This window comes from Synchiropus splendidus, chromosome 19 (assembly GCF_027744825.2).
Source record: "Synchiropus splendidus isolate RoL2022-P1 chromosome 19, RoL_Sspl_1.0, whole genome shotgun sequence".
NCBI classification, from domain to species: Eukaryota; Metazoa; Chordata; class Actinopteri; order Syngnathiformes; family Callionymidae; genus Synchiropus; species Synchiropus splendidus.
The window spans coordinates 9638854-9662632 of NC_071352.1; the positions used below are offsets into that span (position 1 = coordinate 9638854).

At 44.7% G+C, this 23779-nt stretch overlaps 1 protein-coding gene across 2 annotated transcripts; it reads left to right on the top strand.

The window, feature by feature from the left end:
• The first annotated feature begins 706 nt into the window (after nt 1-706).
• kank2 (KN motif and ankyrin repeat domains 2) lies at nt 707-23576 on the top strand. 2 transcript variants are annotated; one of them, XM_053852113.1, is made up of 13 exons: nt 707-821; nt 12751-12844; nt 16263-16358; nt 16618-17961; nt 18053-18262; nt 18328-18436; nt 19339-19758; nt 19966-20053; nt 20814-21033; nt 21168-21310; nt 21389-21589; nt 21660-21758; nt 22611-23576. In XM_053852113.1, the coding sequence occupies exons 3-13, from the start codon at nt 16322-16324 to the stop codon at nt 22665-22667; spliced, it is 2928 nt and encodes a 975-aa protein (XP_053708088.1). In that variant the 5' UTR covers nt 707-821; nt 12751-12844; nt 16263-16321; the 3' UTR covers nt 22668-23576. The 2 variants fall into 2 exon arrangements, with proteins under 2 accessions (XP_053708088.1, XP_053708086.1); XM_053852111.1 differs by having other exon boundaries at nt 708-821; nt 16286-16358.
• The last annotated feature ends 203 nt before the right edge of the window (nt 23577-23779 follow it).

The following is a 23779-nucleotide window of genomic DNA, read 5'->3' on the forward strand; positions in this document are numbered from 1 at the left end:
GGAGCAGCATCTGGCTGCTACATGCTTGTTTTATTTGGAGCTTGAGTGAGATGGTGGTTCCCATAGGAGATGACAGCAGCAGCAAAAACCCTCGGGCCGATCAGGAGTTAACAGCCAGGAACCTGGCGGCCTCATCATTGTCTCTTCATTACCCACTAAGTTCATAAAAGCCATTTAAAAGAGGTTTTTACCTCACTGTTTAGGACTTCTCTAGTGTGAATTATTGCAGGTCAAAGGTTCCACCGTGGACCAGTGGACTGCAGTGGTCGTCCTTCACAATTCCATGGATGTTTTAGTTGTCTATAAAGTCACCAAATTCTTTGGAGATGCTAGTTTTTAATCCTTATTTGTATTCTATCGTGAAGTTATTTTGTTGTCCATTTTTACACTGAAATATTTTGTGCAAAATGCAATTGAAATCTGAAAAAAAACCACCTCTTCTTTCTGAATTAAATCATGAAGAAAATGTACTTACGCATCCTAACATTCAAGGACTTATTTAAAAGCAAACCCAAAAGACTGTGTTTTTAAAATGTTAACTGGCAACCTCAACTAAAATAAAATGTTATGTTTGGACCAATTAAAACAATATACAGTGGTATCTTGGTTCTCGATCACAATCTGTATCTGTATCTGAAAAAAAAAAAAGGACTTCATCCCTGTCGTGTGGACGCGGTCACCAGGGACCGCTGCTCCATCAATGGGCTGCTGGCCCTTTAAGAGGAGGCGGGAGGAGGCCGGAGCATCTCGGCTGCGGTGTTTTTGTCTCTGTCAGTGAGCTGCTGGGCCAAGAAGGAGGAGAGGACGCGTGTGAGGAGCAGGTAGGACCATCACCTCACTTCTTTCCTCGCCACTTTGAAAGTCTATTTCTCTGTTTTGCTCACTAAACCGGCTGCTCAGACCGGAAGTGGAGTTCCATCTAGCTAAAGCGGCGATGCTGCTGCTGCTGCTGCTGTCCTCCTCTCTCCTGAAATAACGCTTCTTTTATGCTCCGCATTGAGCACCACTTCAATTAAATTCCCTGAAAATCACTTCGCGCGAACTCGGAGTCTTTTTTAGGTTGTTAAAATCACACATATTAGCACGGACTTGTCTCTACCAGAAGCGTCTTTTTGTTCAGGGCGTCACTCGCGCGAGGAGCGCAGCATGGACACGTTCAATACGAATATGAATCAGATTAATTCAATAAAAAAAAAATCGTACTTGAACGCCCTTATTATATAAATAAAGCTGTTTAATTTGCATCTAAAACAATTGTTCAAATGGTCGTACACTTGTATAACTTCTGAAACATCTATATATATTTATGCAATATATATATATATATAAATCTGAAACATACTCTTTTCAGATATCCTTCATTGAAAGGATATTAAAGCTGAAAGCTGGGGGGAGGGGTGGGGGTCTCCACATTCTGCAAGTGTTTTTCATTACTTCCAGATGTTGATCAGCTTCTCTCAGCCGCTCCTTACCCTCAAATTTGTCTCCTTAGTGGTCACTCTTGAAAGTTTATATCCACACAAGACGGATGGATCTCAGTGTAACCGGGCCAACAGCAGCAGAACCCCCCACCTCCCCCCAAAAAACTTAATTCATCCTTATCTCCGCGGCCCTCTTATTGATGGTAAAACACAAGAGCGGGTCTTTTGTGGTGGGAGACGTGAAGCTGTTTGGGGGTTATATTTGGCATCACATGATTTGTTCAGATGTTGTTTTGAACTTGGCAGGACATGTGGTGTCGTCACGCCGCTCCGTACAATACACCCACTGTGCTGCTGTGCCGTAATGTCTCATGCAATGAAGGCCGGCGTATAAAAGATGGCAGCAGCTGTGGGTCTCGCAGACGGGGTTCTTCCTGTCATTCATGCTCTGCTGTGGACGGAGTGGTCTCCTGTGTTGGTCCTTCGCTCCCTGAGGTGAATAGGCTGAAGGAAACTTTAGAAACCACTGATGTGACAAAGCGGAGCACCAACAGACCCACCGCCGATGATTCACTTTTTATCATCTGGCATGTTCGAGTTTATCACCAAGTTGTCATTCCTTTTTAAAGAAACATCTGCTCACTACAATATGGAGGGTTATGGTTTCATAACTGTGTTTTTTTCTTTTTTCACATCATACTTCGAGCTCAGATTTTGTCTTTGTCTGCAATAGAATATAACTGCGGTGTTATGTCGTTTTTAGAGCAGAGAAGCGGCTTGTAAAATAAGAAAAAAAAAAACATTCCTTGTTTTATTCCTGAACAAAGATGACCTTGTTAGAGTGTGGAATCAAACCGGCGGAGTGAGGACGCCATTGTTTTCTAAAGGTCATCTGTCCTGCAGCTTACAACCACCTTAACACAAAAAAAAAAAAAAAAAAAAAAAAAAAAAGTGAAGTCACATGGGAAATAGTTTCCTGCCGGTCTAACTGACCAACTCTGCTAAAAATATATCCCTCATGAATATTTAACACTCATCTGCTGAAGGAATGGAGATAATGAAAAACATTCTTTTTAGCTCACTTTAATGCCTTAAACATCATAAATATATTTATTAAATCTGCTGCTCCAAATTTAAGATGCTGACTAAGGGTCTTCAAGCTGAACTCATGCAGCCATTTGAACAGCACGAAATGGGGGTAACACATTCAGAGTAGGAAATATTCCAGTCATTGCCTGAAATATTGCCACCATGTGGATCGAAAAAGCATAGAAATTAAATTAAAAATATTAAATTATGAAAAATAATTTCAATAAAAATGACTGATGTAAAAAAGTGCGTCCATTGTGGAGACTGATTCATACTTGTGGATTACTAGTTATTCAGAATATAGTGACATTTTTAAATAGATAAATGTCAGATGAGCTTCACACATCTATAGTTTTCAAGATAGAAGACCAACAAAATAATACATAAATACATATAAAAAAATGTTTTTTATCTCTCAGTATTGCTTCGCTTTGAGCAAAGATGACTCCAAAATGACAATATGATATATTCTGCCCCGTATTTATGATGTTGTTCCATGGAATATTTGCTGCTAGATAATGACACGCAGCAGCAGAAACTTCAGTGACAGTTGCTTCATCATCATTCTGAATTCCTCGGAGATCTGACTGCAGTTCGCGTTTCCAAACAACACGTGACCTTCCCGACAGTTGACTCGCACTCAGATGTTTGAGGGTGGTCCCAAACATTTGTGGGAGATTTGACTGCACCGTCTAATTCGGAAACAAAAAATTTTGTGAACAGCAGTGAGAGAGGATGAGTGCTCTGAAAATGTTAATAAATATGGAGAGAATGAAGCAAACATCTTGACAGATTGAAGCAGTGGGGTCTTGTGAGTGGGGGACCCCCCTTGGAATTCCATCTGGTCAGCTCCGTCTGTCCCGACTTTCCTCCAGCAGGTCTTCTAGTCGACAGGAATGTGATTGTCTCATTCCAGAGTTTGGACTCAGGGGTGCTCCGAGGAATGCAGGGCTATAAACCCCATTTGCACACAAGGACACACGCCGGCATTTAGGAAGCTTACAGCGAGAGGGTCTCACTGTCGCCCAGATATTTGAGAAAGTTCACCAGACAATAAGGTTGCTGTTGGAGGAAGACAAAGAGGAGTCGCAGTGTGCCAAACGTCGCTGGCAGTTTCGCTTTATTCCAGTGTTGTGACTGAAAAATCATAACAAAACTTGACGGATGAGGAAGTGTGCTATAAAACTCCTGTTGTCTACATGGTACTTTCTGAGTGACTGTGGCTTCGTGTGAAGTCAAAAGCTGGATGAAGAAGAAGTCATAATAATGGGCTTGAAACAAGGTGCATCTAAACATTCGAGATTAAAGTTCACCCCAAAATTCTGGAATTTCCCATCTAGGGTTTAATGGAGTGAATCCTTCTACAGCAGACCAGGACAAAGTGTGGTCCGGGGGCCATATGCAGCCTAATGCCTTCATTTTCGTGGCCCGTTTGACGTCAGACTAAAAGTATCACCTAATTTTTCTGCCTTTTTTTGTTCTTTCTCTTTTAGTCACCACTACCACTTCAGCAGTAAATATAGCATGTTCTTGTTTTAAGACTTTTCATCATCATGTAGTGTTTTTCTTGTTCCTCAAAATACATTAAAGGAATGCTGACGATATATTTTGAAATAAATTGCCTTTTTAACTTGAACGTCCAGTCCATAGTTGATTTATATTCAAATGAAATACCTATAAAATGAAACATTTCAATAGGTTTCATGACATATTTACACTTCTTAGTAACTTCTAAATTCATGACTTCAGAGTGACTTCATCTTCTTAGGTTCATTTTGTTCTTGTGTATTTTGGATATTTTTCCGTCATGTTTTGTTCTAATGTTGCCCTTTAGGAAATTTAATTGCCCACCTTTGATTTACATTAAAGAACTCGTTAAAAGCTTATAGTTCATGGTAGTTTGAGGTTTTGAACTTTGAAAAAAATAGAGGATTTGTCAGAAAATCTACTGAAAACTTCTAGTTCTGTTGAAGTCATGAGATGCAAATGGTCATTTTGCTGGTGAATCTCTTCAGTTTACAGCAACAGTGAGGAAAATTAAGAAAAAAAACAGGAGATGTGGATATGATGATGACTACAAATGGCTCCATTGGTACATAATAAACCTTTTTATGTACTGTGTCAGTTGTCATAGAAGCTTCAACTGTTGCAGGGTGTCATGGGACTTCGTGGGAGTGCAGTTAATCTGCGATTATACAATGAATGTTGACGCTTGTTTTGTTTTTCTTGAGGTCAAATGGTGGCTGACAGTGTCACATTTCTGATCATTTATAATGAGAATTCCAGTGGTTTTAACAGTAAAATAGAGTTTAAAATTGGGAGATTATTGATGATTTATTTGTGTGTTTACAGTTTTTATTTCTCTAGATTCATACAAAACTTGTCTTGCATTATAACTGTTTTTTTAAACTTCATGTTGACCATATTTGTCAGTAAAAACCAGGGTTGTGTATGTATGCGTCAGCTACACAGACTAAAAGTGGCCGCCACAAAAATGCAGTGAAAGTGTTGGGGGTATTTTTGTTAGTGTGGAAGTCACATGCTTCCCCCCCAAAAAAGTGAGTGCTCGACAGAAAACTGATGTAGAACGTTGACTTTGTGCTGCTGAATCTCACATGATGGCTAAAACTGGACACTGCAACTTTCCAGTCTTGTTTAATAAGCAGGTTTTATTTTGTATTTACAGTAATAAAGAGGGGGAAACGTTTGCTGCCTGAAACTTGGTGATATAAAGTGATGTATTTATGAGTGTTTCACTTGCTTCTGGTACACATGGCCACTTTCAAATCAGGAAGTTTATCAAGCTAACTTCATAAAGGCTACTCTAAATGTTATTTTCTATTACATATTTATGAGTAAATAAGAAAACTCCAACCTTTATACAGTGCATTTTTTCTCTCCTTCATCTGGGGGAGTCTGTTAGTCTGTGAAGATGCCTAATCTAATCTTGTAATCTGGTTTAGGCAGAACTACTGCAGAGTTGGCTTTTTGTTTAATGATGTTTTTTTTTAGTTAACATATGGTTAACTCTGGAGTGATTGATAATCCAACCCAATAATCTGACTTCATCCTCTTCAGAGTGAGACGAGAGGAAATCCTGCTAAACGTGGGATTTGTTGATGGTTGTTCAGAGATTTGTTTCCGTCGGGAAGTCATCGATAAGATCCCTCAGAGGCCGGCACTTAGCTGTCTGATGGCTTCCTGTGCTCTGCTGTACCAGTTAACACGCCCCGGACCTGAGCGTCTAACCCCAGGGGTGCAACATCTCACTGCCGCCTGGACTTTGTCTTCGTCCCCACATCTTTCTTAATCCCCAACTTCATAGCAGATCTGGAATTCCTCTTCCAGATGCCTGTTTCTCTCCTCCGCGCTCGGCCCCACCCTCGCGCCGTTTCCTGTCGGAGGTCAGCGCGGTGACCAATAGCCGCCCGGCGGGTGTTTACTCTGCTCCGTTTCCAGGAGTAATGCGAGACGGCGGGTCCCTCCCTTTGGCCGGAACGTAGCCAGCTCAGACTGCCGAGCTCCTCTCAGTCTGCCGTGCTGGAGGACCACTCCTTAATGTCCAAAACAGAGATTTGGCTGCTGGATTTCATTGAATTTGCTTGCACAGACTCAGGCTTAATGATTCTGAGTAAAACAAAACCCTGAAACAAACATGACAGTCCATATTTATTGAACATTTTAATTCATTAAAACATATACCTGCAAACAAAATAGAGCCTCTAGTCTCCACAGCCAATAGCAATGTGTTCTCAAGTAGCATCAGGTGCTGTAAACATGGCTTTTACTGAACAGAAAAGCAGTTTAAAAAAAGACACGGCTGAAAATCAAACTAAGGACACTTGACACTTCCATTAACTTGAATAATTTCATTCTTAAAAATAGTTTTGTGGGGAGAAAGGATGTCAATTTCTGCGTCACTGGTGGGAGGAGTGAGAAACCTGGCAAAAGTGTTGGAATATATGACTGACTCTCTTCTGTGAAGCACTTTTGTCGTCAAAATGGACTTGAATCGCTCTGCATTCATTGCGCCTTGTGTGACGTCAGCAGCAGCGGAGGAGGTAAAAACTAGCTTCATGTCAGCTTCCCCATAGTTAACAGCGTGAGCAGCCATGAGGATGAATCAAACCTGAAATGTTTCAGAGAATAATTTTGAAAAGAGCGAGTGCGCTTCATTCTATTCTAGCCTCTCAGATATGCACGGCTCTCACAGCTGTGTCTCATAATACTCAATAAAACAATACAGAAAGTCACCAGGAGTCTGGTTTCTTCTATATAGAATGGAAGCTGTCAGCAAAGTGTTGCTTCAGAACTTGAAATACAACAATATATTGGCTGCAGGATGAAGTCATTGGTTTGAAGTTAGAGTTTCGACGCCTCCTGACCAACTTGACTGTGTTTTAGTACTTTTTTAATATTTTAATTTGAATGGAGCTCAGAGATCAGTATCTTTCTGAGAAGAGCTGAATCATCATGAGTTGGTTAAGAGACAGACTTGCTGAACAGGGTGGATGTACTGAACTGTCAACTGTCTTTTGACAAGGTAAAATACTGAGCCGTGGTGTTCCACTGCTCCCACTTCAGTCATGGGACATGAGCAAAGCATTCTCAGGAATCCCAGACCTCCCACAAGAATCCGACAAGGGACGGTCCACATCATCGGTCAATAATGCAGAGCTAGCCTTTTTGATAAGACTGGGCTGTGACAGAGCTTTTGGAGGGCGGTCAGAGAGAGCTGTTTTTACAGTTGACTTTCTGTGTGTCCTTTGGACGGACCTTCTGTGCTGTTGCGGTTCTCCTTCACGCACCATAGTTTCCTACTACTCACAGGAGGACAAGTGTGTCAGTGGTCCTCTCTAGTGAAACCAGAGTGGCCTGCATAAGAGGGAGGAAAATAGGCGACGTTTGGTCCGGTAATCTTAATTTAATATTGCTGACTGAGCGAAAAATGCAGGCACGCTAAAATGATTATGGCCACCAGAGAGGTTATGTTTTCTAGGCTGTTGGTTTGTCTGGTTCAAAATAACTTGGGAAGATTTGGATGAAATTTTTAGGAAATATTTCACATGGGACAAGGACATTTTGTGATAAATGTTCGGAGTCATCCGGATCACAGTCTAGATCCATTTTTTTAACGTTTTTGTTTATTTATTTTTCTGTTCAAATATTTGCTTATAAATCCTTATTTCTGTGTTACTATGCACACTCTCACTAGTACAGACGTTCAGTTGGGACACACTGTTTTGAAGGACAGGGGTTCAAGTCCCACACAATTTATTTTGTTTTTTACATTTGAAATATTCGATCAACAATGACAACCAGTTGACTAAAGCTGCTTGGCAGAGGTCTGCACTCTGTTCGTGCGTTTGTTTGTTGAGTCTTTTCCTCAAACCAGCAAGAAATAAATCCAATCCCAGAGTCTGTTTAATACCCAGGAAATGAAGAGATTCTCAAGGGCTGTCGCATGACATGGTTGTGGCAAATCAGGCATCCACACGGATGAAAAGATTTGGATCGGGAAGTAAACTGGCTCAGTGACACCAAGTCTTTTTTGATAGAAGCAGACAGATCATTTCTGACGAAAGCTGTGTGTAAAAGTATCAGTAACTTCCTCTGCACCATGTATTGATGAAGTGTGTTCAGCACTGCGAGGAGTGACAAACCAGCCGGTCATGTCCACTCCTCTGTGTTAAGGTTTTTGTGGTTGCGTCATGGAGCTCTTTTTAGCCACTTGTGAGAAAGAGGTTTTGTTTTCTTGTGCTAAGGACGTGGGAGTAAAAAAAAAGATGAAACTTTATGGAAGTTAAATGAATCTTATTCTGGTTACTCAGTGATTCATTGTGTCCAAATCTCTGAATAATCATCGTCCCTCATTTCCGCCCAGCGCTTGCAGCACTTTCCCCTCCTGTTGCCTTCACTCTCCGTCTCCACCCCCCCCACTCATTTTCATGATGCCTTCTCCTGGTCGGAGGAAGTGACTGGGTTGTTTCTGGATCCTGGGGGGATACAAAGATGGAGCTGCCTTTCCTGTAACCCTTTCTTCATCCAAGCGCAAACCAAAACAACCATTTAGTCTCAATTAGTGTGGTATGGTCGCGGCAGCCGCAGTCAAACTCTGAATTTCACACTTTTTTTTCTAGTGATTATAATAGAATTATTGCTATAAATGAGGGGTTTAAAGTATTATGGTCTGTCTCTGTGAATTTGTGAAGTAAGATGCCAATATATTATCCATATACAGTGGTACCTCGGTTCTCGACCACAATCCGTTCCAGACGGCTGTTCGAGAAGCGATTGGTTGGAAATCTGAATCGATTTTTCCCATTACAATGAATGGACAAAGAAATAATGTGTTCCAAGCCTTAAAACAGTCTTTTGTAGGAGTGAATGTAGAGTGTCTGCTGCAGGTGCGCTGTTCCTCTATGTATGTGGCCGCTGCATGTGGGAGGGGTTGCCGAGTGAGTGACGTCTCTCCAGAAGTGAAGAGGTGCCCGGTGCGTGTCCAGCTCTGAATGTGCGCTTCTGTGCAGTCTGGCTGTGACAAAGTCATAAACCAAGTCACGCTCTGTCCCAGACTCGCCTCATCCCTGTCCCAGCTCCAGCCCACAACAGGACATCAAACCCTGGAGTGAGCGCTCCAGCACCTCCCCTGTGACACTCTACCAGGGTCCAGTACGGAGACAGGAAAGGTTTTACACCTCAATATGAAGAAAAAACAGTCAGTAAATGTAGCTAATGGGACGCGTCTGCATACAGCGCACAATAACAAAGTGCGCCGTGGGTCAGATGATCGGTTGGCGCACGTTATGTTTTTTCCGGCTTTTTTCGGGGGCGTTCGAGTTCTGGATTTTTGTTCGAAATCTGAAGCAAAAAAATCTCGAAATTGTTCGGTTTCGGTTTTCAATACTTTATTAGACAAATATATATTCTGAATTATAATTGATGCTTTAATATATTATGTCATATTTTTTTCTATATGTCTATGCATATGATAAACCATCAGGGTGAGGACATCCTCCACCCTGCTTCCTTTAAGAGGCAGCTCTAGAACTAGAACACCGAAAGGACTTCTTGTTACTGAGTGTAATACAGACCTGTTTTCTTGACTCCTCTAGCTGCACTTTAACACAGAAATACCAACTTTATACAAGCATTATGTGAACCATATGAGGAACAGATCAAACCTACGTGTGCTCCTCTCATGATCGTTGCAGTATCAGTATAGAGAGAAAGCAAACAAATACGTTAGTTTGTGTTTCTATACATAAATTTGAGATCCATTTTAGCATCAGACATTCAATCCCGGGTCTGTGCATGGCCCTTGCTTAGATAGTTATGTGGGTCATACAGTGTATTGCCAAACTCTCGCCCTTCTCCACCTTTAAGACGCAATTTCTGGTCCAGATCCTCTCCCCGACGCAAAGCTCTCTAATCAGTTCCATACCGGAGCCTCCCTGCTACGCGATTGGGCAACTCTCCGGCTCCTCAAATCCAGCGCCGCTCCGACACACGCCCATGTGTTGTGTGAGAAAAAAAAGGCGCCGTCTTGCACTGATCACCTTTAATGACTTAAGTGTGATTTCACAAACTTCGCAGTGCTTCGATCCAGACTGCGGCTCACTGGGAAACCGCTGGGAATTTTGCAAGTCTGAAGCCTTCCATGAGCTGACCAGAGCAAAGTGGTTTGGTGGTGTCCCTTAAACAGTCACATGCGACCTGTAGGCATTCACTCGGCTGTTTCGTGCTGTTGTCAGCGCTCCTCCACACGAGGGTGGGGGACAGAGGGAAGGGACCTTTTCGACTGGAACTCCGGCCAAATCACAAAGAGCCATTCATGTAGCCTCCAGTACCACAGCTGGTTCTAATACAGCAAGGAGGGGCAACAGAGAGAGAAACGTGTGTGTTTGTCTGTGTGTGTGTGGTGAGAAAACTCACCTCTAAACAAACACGCAGTCGAGGAAGTGCTGTTGAGGACCCACATTGGATTGATAGAGACTAAACGCCTGGCGCTTTTCGAAATTAGAGCCAAACATGAGGGATTAAAGACCCACTGCTTCTCACACAGTTGGCAAACGCCTGTGGAAGAGTTGAACTCCCTTCACCTCCCACGCAGCACAGATGAAATCAAAGTGCCGACACATCTGACTCCGCGAGATCAACAAAGCAGCCAAACTTTTTCTGAGGATTTATACAGATGAAGAAAATCCAAGCAGTTATTCAGTTTGTGAGACAGATTTCAATACATTAATGAAGGAAAACATATATTTGCAAAGACTTTCATTCGCTTTTAAGACTTTCATTCGCTTTTATTACTTGCTGTTTTTCATTTAGTCATCCTCAGTTAAGGTAGATATTGGAGAACCAAGTTTGAAAGAACCCAATGAGGTGCCTAGCACCTCCAACATACTTCATCCATCAGGTCCTCAGTGTGTTCGAACCATCTGAATCTGGCCTTCTGTAATGACTGTCGAACTGAAACACCAACGATTTCTAACGCTTTCATCAGTGAAGAGGAAAAAATAACCTTTTAGTCTTGATCAAAGATGCTCTGTGGAAGTTCAGTGGGACCAACTGTTGGAGCTACTTATTCCCGTGACCACAAGCCCACACTGACCCTCAGTGTCCCATCGGCCACGCAGTCACTGCGGCGACATGCGGGATACAACTTCACATTAAGGCTGTTTGCTTGCTATTTACATCCAGTATAACACTCGGTTACTGTTCCCCACATCTGTCTGAATGACCGCGAGACCCTATCGCAGTGATGCAAACAAAGCTCTCTCATACTCACCATAGGGTTCCAAGCTAAAACCTTTCAGTCGCTAGAAACCCCAGTAGAGCATTCGCACATAGGTTTGTGTACACAAGTGTAAACAATGGCGCCTGTTGACAATGTATCCATGTACGCAAAGCGTGTTTGTTTCATTACTGGCAGGAAGCTAATTCTCTCAACTATGTGAGCGTCAAGATGGACTGTTACCTAAGTTGAAACTCACAAAAGGAAGTGTCAGTACAGGTGAAAAAATATAGTCTACATAACTGTACTTTTTAGAATAATATTGAAGTCAAAGCCTGTAGACCAGTAGTTGGGAACCTTTTTGACTGAGAGAGTGAGAGAGCCGACGTATATTGAGCGTATAGTGATACTGAGAATGGACCCATCGCTGTCATTAATAAACTCAGTTACGGTGACCTAAAAAGTTCCCATGATGCTTTGCAGTCCAGTCAACCAATTGCAGTAGTTTAGCGCTACAACATGGCTCCGCCTCCATAGCCGGTCAGCTGAGCAGCACAGCGCTCTAAATAGAAGCAGGAAAAAGAGGAAGTCAGAACACATATGAACGAAAATTTGAGCACTTTAATGTCAACAAAACGCCTATAATTTCATGGATCTGACGTGACGTGACTCAATCTTTGCAGCATGAAGCTAGTTTGCCTGCGAAATTCCATATTATAGTGATCAACAATCATGAATGGTTGACTGGGCTACACAGCATCATGGGAAGTCACTGTTACTGAGCTTGCTGTTGAAGGTGATGGCGCCTCACGTGCTGAGGTATCAGGTCCGATATTGTTTACAGTTTAATTTAAACTGTTTGTGTGATGCCGCTGAATCAAATGCTGTTGAAGCAGTTGCATTTTTGATGACGCCACGGCAGGATTGCATAACTTCAGATGTTTTGTCAGCCATTTTATTCCTTCCTTCTTTGAGTCTTATGATAACTGCCATTATTATTAACCAAAAAGCAGGAACAAGGAAGGACTGTATTGACATCAGGACTGGATCGGTATCATAGCCGCAGGATTTGGCTTTGGTGTCAAATGTGAAAAAGCAGTTTTCTTTGTCAATTAATATGTTTTTTAGGTCAAACTGAACACTCTATATGGAATATAATTGTTGTTTTTGCTGTTGAAAGTGGATCAACTGCGGGAGCATTGGGTCGTGAGGGTCCTTCAGGGGGTGTCAAAATTAATGATATGAGGGTGAATGGAATTGAGGTCAGAGAAGTAACTGAAAACCAGACCAAAGTCTGTGTGAAATAATGACTCATACAGAGTCAGCTGCATCTTAAGATGAAGCAATTGGAGGTTGTTCCAAGTGAAAAGGTCAAGTCCTAGTGATCATTCTGTCCAGAAATCATCCGATGACTGTGTCTGGATTTAAAACCTCCCGAGATTCACGACGGTTGGAATCAAGTGCGTCTGCCAAAGTTCACGTCGACCTCTGCTCTTCCCGCAGGTGTCGGCTGTGAGCGAGAAGGAAGTGAGACCGAGAGGACAGCGGCGAGGAGGAGGAGGAGCGGACCCTCGCGGCCTCACAGTGGAAGCAGCTGGTAAGAAACGGAAAATAAATCTCTCTTTGCCTAATTCAAAAAGCATTCCCAAGCTTGAGCTCACTCCGAGCGACTAAAAATACAAGGAGTCGGTGGAAAAATCCATGAAGAAAGACCCTCTGAGGACGGTGGGAGAAGTGCCTCAGAGTGAGCAGAAGTTAATCCTCTGTGATGGCAATAATAATAAGGCGATTCGGCCAATGGAAGCAATGAGCTTGATAAAGTGGCGGACCTCAGAGTAAGACCTTTTTCAAACGACTCTGGGGTGGTCTTCAGCCTCAAAGGAGAAACAGGAAACTGTATACAAACTGGAAATGAAATCTTCTGTGACGCAGGAGATTTGACGGCAAACCTCAAACAATTCTTGTGACATCTCTGCTGTGGAGGAATTTGTGCCGGCTGACCTGCACCTTACCCCGTCGAGGGCATCGTGTTAATGTGGGCGTCAGTTGATATGGCGTAAGGGTGTGGAGGGGGAGGAGTGGTGGGTGGGGCGTCTCAGTGCGGGAGGGGGCAGGGGTCATTGGAAGAATGATGCCGCGACACAGATCTCTGTTCAGATCTGAAAGAGAGTCTGTGAGAAGAAGGTCAGACACTCCACCCCACTCTCAGACACTGAGACCTCCAGTAAGTTTGGGATGCGGAGGCTTGTTGCCGTGGGCTCCTTATGGGGGAGGGCTCGGGGTCAGGCGGCAAACAAGTGGATTTCAGCTGCAAAACAAGTGAATCTTGCTGAGTGGGAGACGACTGGGCCGAGATGTTTGGTTTGTTTGACTGCGCACTGTAATTATATCCCATCCACCGTCGCTTGTCAGCGAGGTCCTCCACCCTCCACATGCCTGCTCACCACCAGACGCTCCTTCCCTCTCAGTCCTGCTCTGTTTCTCACGCATGCTGTCAAGGCTGGACCGCAATCAGTCTCACACTTTCACGCTGGCTGATAAAAGCGCAGCAAGTTACTGTAGTGTTTTCTCCTGCTCTTGAGATAGGAGGAACTACTGTGAGACACCTCAAACATTTCTCTTTTTAACAGCCTCACAAGGACAAGATAAGATTACTTTTCTGACTTCAGTCATGAGGAGATCACACGTCTGAGCGAGCTGTGCTGAAAATGATATGAAATAGAAAATATATCTATTAATTTATCTTGTAAATCTCTAAGAAATTATTTTTATCTGTGTCCATTTACAACCACCTGATATTTGAGAACATTTTAATGAAACATTGTTTTAAGTTTGCCATTTAAAATGTTGCTGTTGTTTTAAATATAATTCAACAATGTCCCCTTTTCCTGTTTCACCAAATGTGTGGTAATATGTAAACTTTGTTTTGAATATATTTGGACCCCAGTACAACCAAAAAAAAAAAAAAGTTTAGCTACTGTACTTTTAACATTTTAACATTTGAAAAACACCTGACAGGCTCCGTGCAAAGGCCAGTTTATGCGGTATTGCAATCCCTTTGCCACACTGTTGTCCATAAGAGAGAGCTGAGCCAGAGGGCAAAGCTCTCTATATACCAATCAATCTTCGTCCCGACCCTCACCTACTGTCATGAGCTTTGGGTCATGACCGAGAGAGCAAGGTCCCGGATACAAGCGTCTGAAATGGGTTTTCTCCGAAGGGTGGCAGGCGTCTCCCTTAGAGATAGGGTGAGAAGTTCTGTCACTCGGGAGAGGCTCGGAGTAGAGCCGCTGCTTCTCCAAATTGAGAGGAGTCAGCTGAGGTGGTTCAGGCATCTCATCAGGACGCCCTCTGGATGGCTCTCTTTGGAGGTGTTCCAGACACGTCCAGCTGGCAGGAGACCGAGGGGTCGACCCAGGACCAGGTGGAGAGATTATATCTCTACGATGGCCTGGGAGCGTCTTGGGATCCCCCAGTCGGAGCTGGTGGAGGTCGCTCGGGAGAAGGGCGTTTGGCGTGACCTCCTGAAGCTGCTGCCCCCGCGACCCGGCAACGGATAAGCGGGTGACGATGGATGGATGGATGTTTAAGCAGGTTTTTCCTATCAAACAATATGATAAAATGTGATAGTGTGAGAAGGTTTCTACTTTGTTTTTCTGGTCGTGCTATGCTAAGTACCTTTGTTGTTTACGTAGCTTTAATGTTCTCTAACTTACACTGTTGGAGTCCCATGCTACCAAAACCACCCGAATACATCAGCTGCAATAGCCTTAACCCATGTTATTAATTGGAGTGTGGTAAGGACCGACGGAGATATAGAGAATCTCACCGAGACGTGAAGCCAACTCCAGGACATGAAACATACCAAGTCAATTTAGTCAGTGTTTCCAAGTGGCCTACTTTTCACAAGCCAGCGAGCAGTGATCTCAGTCTGATAGAGGGGAACGTCAGAGGGACTCAACAAACCCAAAGCTGCTTCAGAGAGAAATAAATATCGGCTTAATAAAAGGCTCCAGTCAGTATTTCGTGCTTGGTTCCCACCACCAGTGACCTAGAGAGTTAATGTTTTCCAAACAGGCAAATACACGTTTCACGTTTCCGCTGGATATCGCGGCTCTCCGACCGGACACCAGGACAGACGTCTCCTGACCAGCGGTGAATTACCTTTGGAATGAGAGGCGCAGTAGCTCTCTAATACGGAGGGAGACAGTGATGGTCCAAAAGCTCCTGATCATCAGCTGATATGGAGCGAGGGAGGGATGACGGAAAACAGAAAGAAAGCAGTCTGAATTAGGAGGCGAAGTGAAGCCTGTGCGGATGATTCCCTAATAAGGTTGTAACTGGCGGGGTAGCTGGCTGCCAGGAAAACTTTCCCCTGTAACTCCTCTTCTCTGCATTGCTAAGAACAGAAACAAACACACAATCCTCTGTGACCCACTGTGCTCCCAAAAAAATGGAGGATAATTTTAGTCTGTCAAGCGGTCGGGCGAAAGAAAGAGAGGAAAACTGTTTCTGATAGCAAAACAATGCACGGAGGGAGGGTATACGGTTAACTGTTTGTGGAACACACGCGCTCTTTCTCACATACACCACCGACACACACTCGCACACGCTCAGTAGTAGTCTAGTTTTAGTATATTTCATTGTTTCAAAACGTCTACTTCCTGTTTACATTCGGAGGAGCCATCTTGGATTGTGTGCTTGGGGTGGTAAGGATACTCCCCCTCTCCGACTCAGCACCCAAAGTTCACTCTCAATTACTGATTTTTGTCAGAAAAATGGCAGAACTGATGATGCTGCAAGGAAAATGTGGAAGCATTGAGCATGGAAATTATAGATTGAAGTAGTGAGGAAAGTTGGAAGCTAAGAGAGGTGGGAGGATGGAAAAAATACATGTTTGTTTCTGTCATTTAGACACAAAAATGTTGTGAATTTTAGCTACACTTTTTTGTCTTGTGGACACACTAAACTGATTTTTCCTTTCAGCCTTTAAGTTTTGTTTCTCTGTGTTTTAGATCGTGTTTCCTTCTCTCCACAGGTGAGTGTCTGTCGGATCAGCAGCCGAGAGGTCACCATGGCTCAAGTGCTGCACATGGACCCTGGCTTTCCAGGTACAGACTCCCCTTCCCTGAATCATAAAAGTGCATATGGAGCAAAATATTTAACCGCCGGGCTTCAAACAGAAAGCATTTGCATTTCCCCTTTGTTTGACCTTTGACCTCCTCCTGGTTTCCGGTGATTCACTGATTGTTTCCCTCTGAACAGACGAAAGGATCTGCAGCCCAAACATGATGCTATTTTCTCTGTAGTTGTAGCTGTAGTTTAGACACAGATTTCCCTGCGTTTAAAGTTGATTTCCTTCCCCCTCAGGGAAACTGAACCCGCCTGCTCCCCCATCCCTTCACGGGAAAGAGCAGGAGGCTCCATACTCAGTGGAGACCCCCTACGGCTACCGTCTGGACCTGGACTTCCTCAAGTATGTCAACGACATAGAGAAGGGGAACACCATGAAGAAGGTGTCGGTGCAACGCCGGCCTCGCTACGGTTCCCTGCCCCGCGGTTACGGCTACACCGGCTCCTGGTGGACCTCGACGGAGTCCCTGTGCTCTAACACCAGCATGGACAGTCGGCACTCCTCCTTCTCCTACTGCGCTCCGGGCTTCCACACGCTGCAGAGACCCAGCTTCAGCTCCGCCCGGGTGGAGAAGACCTTGCTGGACGCTCGCAGGAAGCTGGAGGAGGAGCGAGAAGGTCGGCGGTTCTCTAATCTGGGCAGCATGCACAGCAGCGTTGCCGGGTCCAACACCTCCATAAGCAGCGCCCAGAGCTTCAACCGCTCGCAAGGCGGAGCCGGGACCTTCACCCCCATGAGCTCAGGTCTCTCCACTCCAGTGACGCCAACTCCGGCCCACCTGCAGCACGTGAGGGAGCAGATGGCGGCGGCTCTCAGGAAGATCCGAGACCTAGAAGAGCAGGTGAAAACCATTCCAGTCCTTCAGGTGAAGATCTCTGTGCTCCAGGAGGAGAAAAGGCAGCTGAGTGTACAACTGAAGAGCCAGAAGTTTCTGGGACACACCATGGGCTTCACTCGAGGTCGCAACAGAGGGGAGCTCTACATTGACATCCCCGAAGAGGAGGCGGGCTCCGGAGACAAGAGCAGCAACAAGCCCTCGGATCCGCTGTCCCCCACCTCGCCGGAGGGAACCAAACAGGACTCTGGCTGTGAAATCGAGGACACGGTGATAGTCGGCGGAGCCCGGCCGGACTCAAAGAGGGAGGTGAGGACGATCGGAGTCGGACCGGAGAGCGAAAGAAGCTGCCGTCAAGTAGGCGTCGGGGTGCGGGAGGAGGACCTGGGTCTGCCGCCGGAAACAGAGGTGCTGAAGAACCAGGTGGGTCAACTGGAGGGCAAACTGAGGCAAATGATGGAAGAGCTGCAGGCGGCACAGCTGCAGGCGGCCACAGTCCAGAAGACCCCACAGGCGGACCACCCGGTGATCGCCACCAGCATGGGCTGGCAGGAGCTGCAGGACAGCAGCCTGCAGACGCTGGTCAGCTTCACCCAGACGTCCACACAGAGGGAGCAGAGAACCGTGGGGATCCAGGTCTACACGCTGGAGCAGCCCACCGTGGTTGAGGTGGGCACGCTGCTGCGAGCGGTGGGCTGCAGCCCCCCTGCGGTGACCGAGGGGTCCTGCAGAGCACAAACAGAAGGTCAGATTTAATGACCCTGAAAAAAATTAAAGCAATGTTTAATGGATTGCTGTATGAATAACAACTCTTTCTTGATTCACCTTGACTTCAGAAAGCCCGGTGGAGTTGCCCATCGCTGTCAGCTCCAAGCAGGTGCGGGACGTCCTGAAGAGCGAGCTGTCCACTTCTGTCCCTGTAGCTAACCCAGCCATCGCGGTGAGCACTCGGGTCGCGCAGATCAGCACGGTCCTTTCTAAGGATCCAGAGGTTCACATGGACAGAACTACAGAGGGTCTTCAGTCGCAGGAAGAAACCAAAACAGGTGACATTGCTGGATCCTGAACTCTGATGTGAGTTGGTCATCCACTGACCTTGTTTGTCCCGCAGCCTCGTCCCCACAGTCGTCCCTGAGGTCCATCATGAAGCGGAAAGCAGAAGGTGAACCAGGTTCTCCTTCCACGAAGAAGAACTTGCAGTTCATCGGTGTTAACGGGGGGTGAGTTTTTTAGTCACGACTGGACGTTGTTTTTTCTCCATCATTCATGATATATTTCAATCCGCTTTTCACTATTGATATTATTGATCAGCCATAACATTATGACCACTTGTCTTGCTGAGTTTCTCACACGTGTTTTGCTTCATCTTCATTTCTCTGACCAGTCAAGCTTATATACAGTACAAAAACAATTGTTCATGGAAGTGAAAATATTCATGTGATACATGAAAAAAAGCAAAATTATCGTCTGTTCATAGAATTCATTGTAATAGTTACCAAGCTAGTGTTAGCTGCTCTCAGCATTTCTTGCTGTTTTGGATTGCAACTGACGACTGTTCAGTTAGAAGCCAACACAGGAGCAAAATGTGGCCGCACACAAAGATGTTACAGCTCGATCAATAGTCTTCTTAACTAAAAAGCCTCAGAAAATCCCCTTCAAAGGCTCCAGGACTGGGAGGATAGTGCGCAGATGCTATGTCAACATATTTTTGACATGATAGTGAAATTATGATAGAAATTTGCACACAGGCTCCAAACAAAACGCCACCCCCACTCTCTGAATAAAAAGCAGACAGCTGGAGTCACATGAACGCTCCAGAGAATTCCATCTAATCTCAGCTTGTCAGTTGTTACTTCACTGAAGCCAGTAAAGGAGTGTCTCTGGGCTGCGTGCGTGATAACAATCGTAAATTCTCACACAGGAGTTTTTCTCTGCGACGAGTTACAGCCCAAGTTCAGCCGTAGATCACGGTAACATCAGCCAGTATTGCAGCCCCACAACCAGACCTTTCATCTGACCATCTATCTCCCTGTTGTGGAACCAAGGCATATCTTTTCTCCATTGAATCGGGTACTTTGCTTCCAGTTCTCACAACTGAAACTATGCATTTTTGGTGTCCCAGCTATGAGTCGACGTCTTCAGACGACAGCAGCAGCGAAAGTTCCGACGAGGAAAGCGACTCCAGTGAATATCATGAAGCTAGAGAGAAGTTACCGGAATCTGCAGCACAGCACCAGCAACTTTCACAGCTCACCACATCGCCTCCAACAGAGGGCAGCGTCACGTCTCAGTCCCCCACCGTTCCAGCGACAGCACTGCCAGAGACTTCCACAGCCACTATTTCACAACAATGTGCCTCAACACATCAGGAGTCTCCCGCCGAGGCAGTCAGCCAAACCTTGGCCGCTGCAGAGACGTCGTCCATCACAGAACCGGTCCGTACCGAAAGGCAGTCCGACACTAGCGCCCCCTCCAGTCAGACTGAGACCAGGACTGCAGGAGAGAGTGTAACTCACCAGACTGCACCTCCCAAACCTGCAAGGTGCTTGGCTCATGTTGAGTTGAATTACATTTCAACCAGTTGCAGTGCATTATGGGTTTAATGTTACACATTAAAGATTTAAACTGTTGTTTTTCAAGTGTGCACTTGGGACAAATGTGTATTAAATATTTTAAACTGTAACTTACTGAAGCATCAGTCACATTGTTGAATGTGAACGCTGAGTAGCTGTTGTTTGGGGTTTTGCAGAGCGGAGCTGAGTGACAGTCTGATGTCAGCACTCCATGCCCTGCAGAGAGCCCTGGGAGAGCCCAACGCTTTCAGCCAGCAAGGAGCGGTGAGTCTTCCTCTCTTCCCACCAGCCTGACTGAAAGATTTGTTCATGATTTGGTCCTGATGATTTGTCTTTCGGAGCTCTTGAAGACTTTCCCTCCTATGTTTATTATTAAATAAACAGCTGTAGATAATTGATGAGGCTAAACATAATATTGTTGTACTTCTCTATAATTCAAATGCGAGAGCTTGTGAGGACTCAAACTTAATAAATCTAACTTTCCGTGTGGAGATTCTACACCAAACTAAATGAACTATATCTGCATCTTCAACTTGTAGTCTGCCGCTTTTTAACTTCCCACTGTAACAAATTAGGTCAGCAAAAATAAGACATGCAGCGATCTCTTCTTTGCATGCTAACAATGCGTCCCATTTCAGGTTAAATATTAAAAAATATATATAGGTTTGTGGTGGTGGAGTTCTTGATGTTTTCCTCAAGTTGTATTTCAACACATTTGCTTTTAGTCTCTACTTGAGTTGAGTAACAATATTTCACAGATGACATTGTATTTAGCATATTTTCTCTTTTAATAATGATTTTATTTTTGTCTCCCCCCAGGCGTTAAATATGAATATTGTTAAGAGAGAACTAAATAGTCCCAAAAATAAAGCATAACTGAATAAATCTCCCCAAAGTAAGTAATGCTCCTAGTAAAACGCAGATCAAATACACAGTATATGGAGGTCATTTCTCTTCCTCCTTCTAAACAGTGTGAATCTAAATCTAAATGACCGGCGTGATGGTGACCTCCTGTCTCCTCCAGAGGTCGGCGTACACCAGCGTGCTGCAGGAGTGGCTGCGTGTTTCCTGCCACAAATTGGCCGACGTTTCTGTGGTGAAGACCTACATGGACACCTTCGCCTCCGTCTCGCCGCAGCTGCTGGAGTTTGTCATCAACATGGCAGACGGCAACGGGAACACGGCGCTGCACTACACCGTCTCACACTCCAACTTCCCTGTGGTAAAGCTGCTGCTGGACACGGGTGAGAGTCTATGAATTAACGCCAAAATATCATGAGCTTAAACTTCATTTCAAACCGTGTGCCTTGCTGTTTATAGATGTGTATTTGAGTGTGATCGCAGTGCTCAGTTAGTGGTCATAATGTCTGCCCCTCAGGTCTGTGCAACGCTGACAAACAGAACAAGGCGGGCTACACAGCCATCATGCTCACAGCTCTGGCTGCCTTTCACTCAGACAGCGACCTCCAAACGGTCCTGCAGCTGCTGCGCACTGGGGACGTCAACGCCAAGGCGAGCCAGGTGCGCCCTCTGCTGGCCTCTCCTCTGCTTGTCCTTGCTATTTCCACTCAGCTCAGTCAGTGTTGCGCGTGTGTGCAGGCGGGTCAGACGGCGCTGATGCTGGCGGTCAGCCACGGTCGAGCAGATATGGTCAGAGCGCTGCTGTCCTGCGGCGCTCAGGTCAACATCCGGGACGACGACGGCTCCACGGCGCTCATGTGCGCCTGTGAACACGGCCACGTGGACATCGTTCGCCAGCTCCTCTCCGTGCCAGGCTGCGACGCCACTCTGACCGACAACGTAAACCTCTCGCCGCCTCACATGAGCGCATGTTGTTTCCACACTGCCTCACCCAAGCCATTGCTTTCAGGACGGCAGCACGGCGCTGTCCATCGCCTTGGAAGCCAGCCAGAACGACATCGCCGTCCTCCTCTACGCTCACCTCAACTTTGCCAAGCCGCCTTCTCCTGTGAGTGTCTCTGCAGAAGCACTCCTTGCTCTCTGAACCTAAATGTATTTCTGAATCTTCCTCAGTCATTTACTGCAGCATTTCCTCAACTAGTGATCAGACATCAGACTCTGGTTGATGCCACACACTCATTCGTGCTTAATTTAGGTCCGTTATTATACACATTTTTACCTTTTCAGTAGATAATAAAAACATTTTTACTCATTTGAAATCCTTGTTTTGGGCTGTAAGCTGACCTTGAAGTGTCATTTTCTTTACAAACATTTCTTAAGGGAGAGTCTACATGTGCTATTGATCCAAGTGAATCTGTCCCCAGTGCTCCAAATGACATAATAACACAGAATCTCTCATGAATTTTAGCTTTCATTTTCCAAATAATGGACTTTTTAACACTGGTTCGGGGTCCAGTGCAAACAAGAGGACGAGGAAGTCGCCCATAACGTTTCGGAAAAGAGATTTGCTATTGAGGAGTTTGAAATTTTTCAGTTTATTATTTAACATCATCTCTTTATTTAACAACATCATATATCAGTAGTAGCAGTGACAGTAGCTAGTAACAGTAACACTACTACTACTGTACTAGTGCTACTACTATTGCAGAGAAATAGCAATATTGACATTTTAAACAGAATGATCAATAGATCAATGTATTGATATGATAAGCGCGTTTTCTGTGCATGGAGGCGATATAGATCTTGAGCACAAGATGGCGCTATTTTGCAATTCCATATGTCTTGGTTGTCTGAACGTGTTGTTGAGGAAAAGCAGGTGACATGATAGAAGTCAGTCAGTGAGTCAGAGCAGCTCGAAGAGTGTGTGAGTGAATCTGTGTCTGCACTCGTCTCCCTGCAGGTGTCGCCCAAGTCTCCCCTCCTGGGTTCTTCTCCTCCAGCCGGAGAGATCAAATGAACGACTGCAGCTCCATGGCCGAACACATGAACAGCAGCGATGTGTGTCTCACTCTGTATTATTTAAGTGTGTATACATGTGCAGATGACCTTTGTTTTTAACGTGGTACAATCCTGAAGACTGTTCCAGTCTTGCAATAATCCAGCTTTTAACACTGTTTTTTCCACTTTGTTGTTGTACACTTGTGGTGTTACTTTATACGCTCTGCGTACAGCCTATTTTTGGAGTCCTCTTTCAATCCAAGTGTCCTTGAACGCATCAACTAGCTCACCGATACGGTTACCAAGCCACCGCCTCAACAGTGCGTCGGAGCACAAGGTGATTCACGGAATACTATTTTTGATATTAGTTTTTTTATTCGTTTGAGTAAACACAAGGATTTCTTTGTTCACTGTTGTTAATATCTTTGATGGAACCCTGCCCCCCAAAACTCTCAAAGATGCGCCTAACTTCCTAGAATTGAAGTGGCTATGCAGGTACAAAGGTGAGCGACGTGATCATGTTTTATCAGTTTTTAATCTTTGGTACTTTTTCTATCAGAAGGAAGTGATAAAGGTGAGGTGGGGTCAAAACTGCAGGTCTGCTGACACTCGGGAACCAAGCAAGTGCTTCGAAATGTAAGATAGGAAAAATCAAAATAATATATGTCAACGTCGGGGGAACACACGTGGCTAGTGATGTCGAAATTTGTATTGCTTCTGAAACGTGTCCTATTCACTTTGAAGTACCTGAATTTTATAGACATTTTGTATGATTATTTAATCCTATATCTTTTTTATACATGTAGATTTTTCACTCCTTTATGTAACTGCACAGCTCTTTTGACTTGTTACGGTTCTGTATGATTTAAAAAAATGTTTCTTTACTTTTCTAATGTGTGCGTTGAAATAAATAAACAATGTAACAAGAGCTTCTGAGACTCTACTCTCAATACCGAGTGTTTTTAAAGTGGCCTGTGAGTGACCACGAGGTTCTATGAATATGTGCTCCGCCCTCTAACGGCCTTCGCTATTGGTTAATCCTCATCGAGGCACTGGCCAATAGCGAAGGCCGAAATAGAACTTATGCTTGGCAAACGACTTGCTGGACATATACAGTGTTTTGGATATGAA

Bases quoted from the DNA above. Each gene is read 5' to 3' on its own strand.
- kank2 (XM_053852113.1), top strand. From the start codon at position 16,322: ATGGCTCAAGTGCTGCACATGGACCCTGGCTTTCCAG. The intron at 18,437-19,338 runs GTGAGTTTTTTA...TTGGTGTCCCAG, and splicing joins TTCATCGGTGTTAACGGGGG to CTATGAGTCGACGTCTTCAG. The intron at 21,759-22,610 runs GTGAGTGTCTCT...GTCTCCCTGCAG, and splicing joins TTGCCAAGCCGCCTTCTCCT to GTGTCGCCCAAGTCTCCCCT.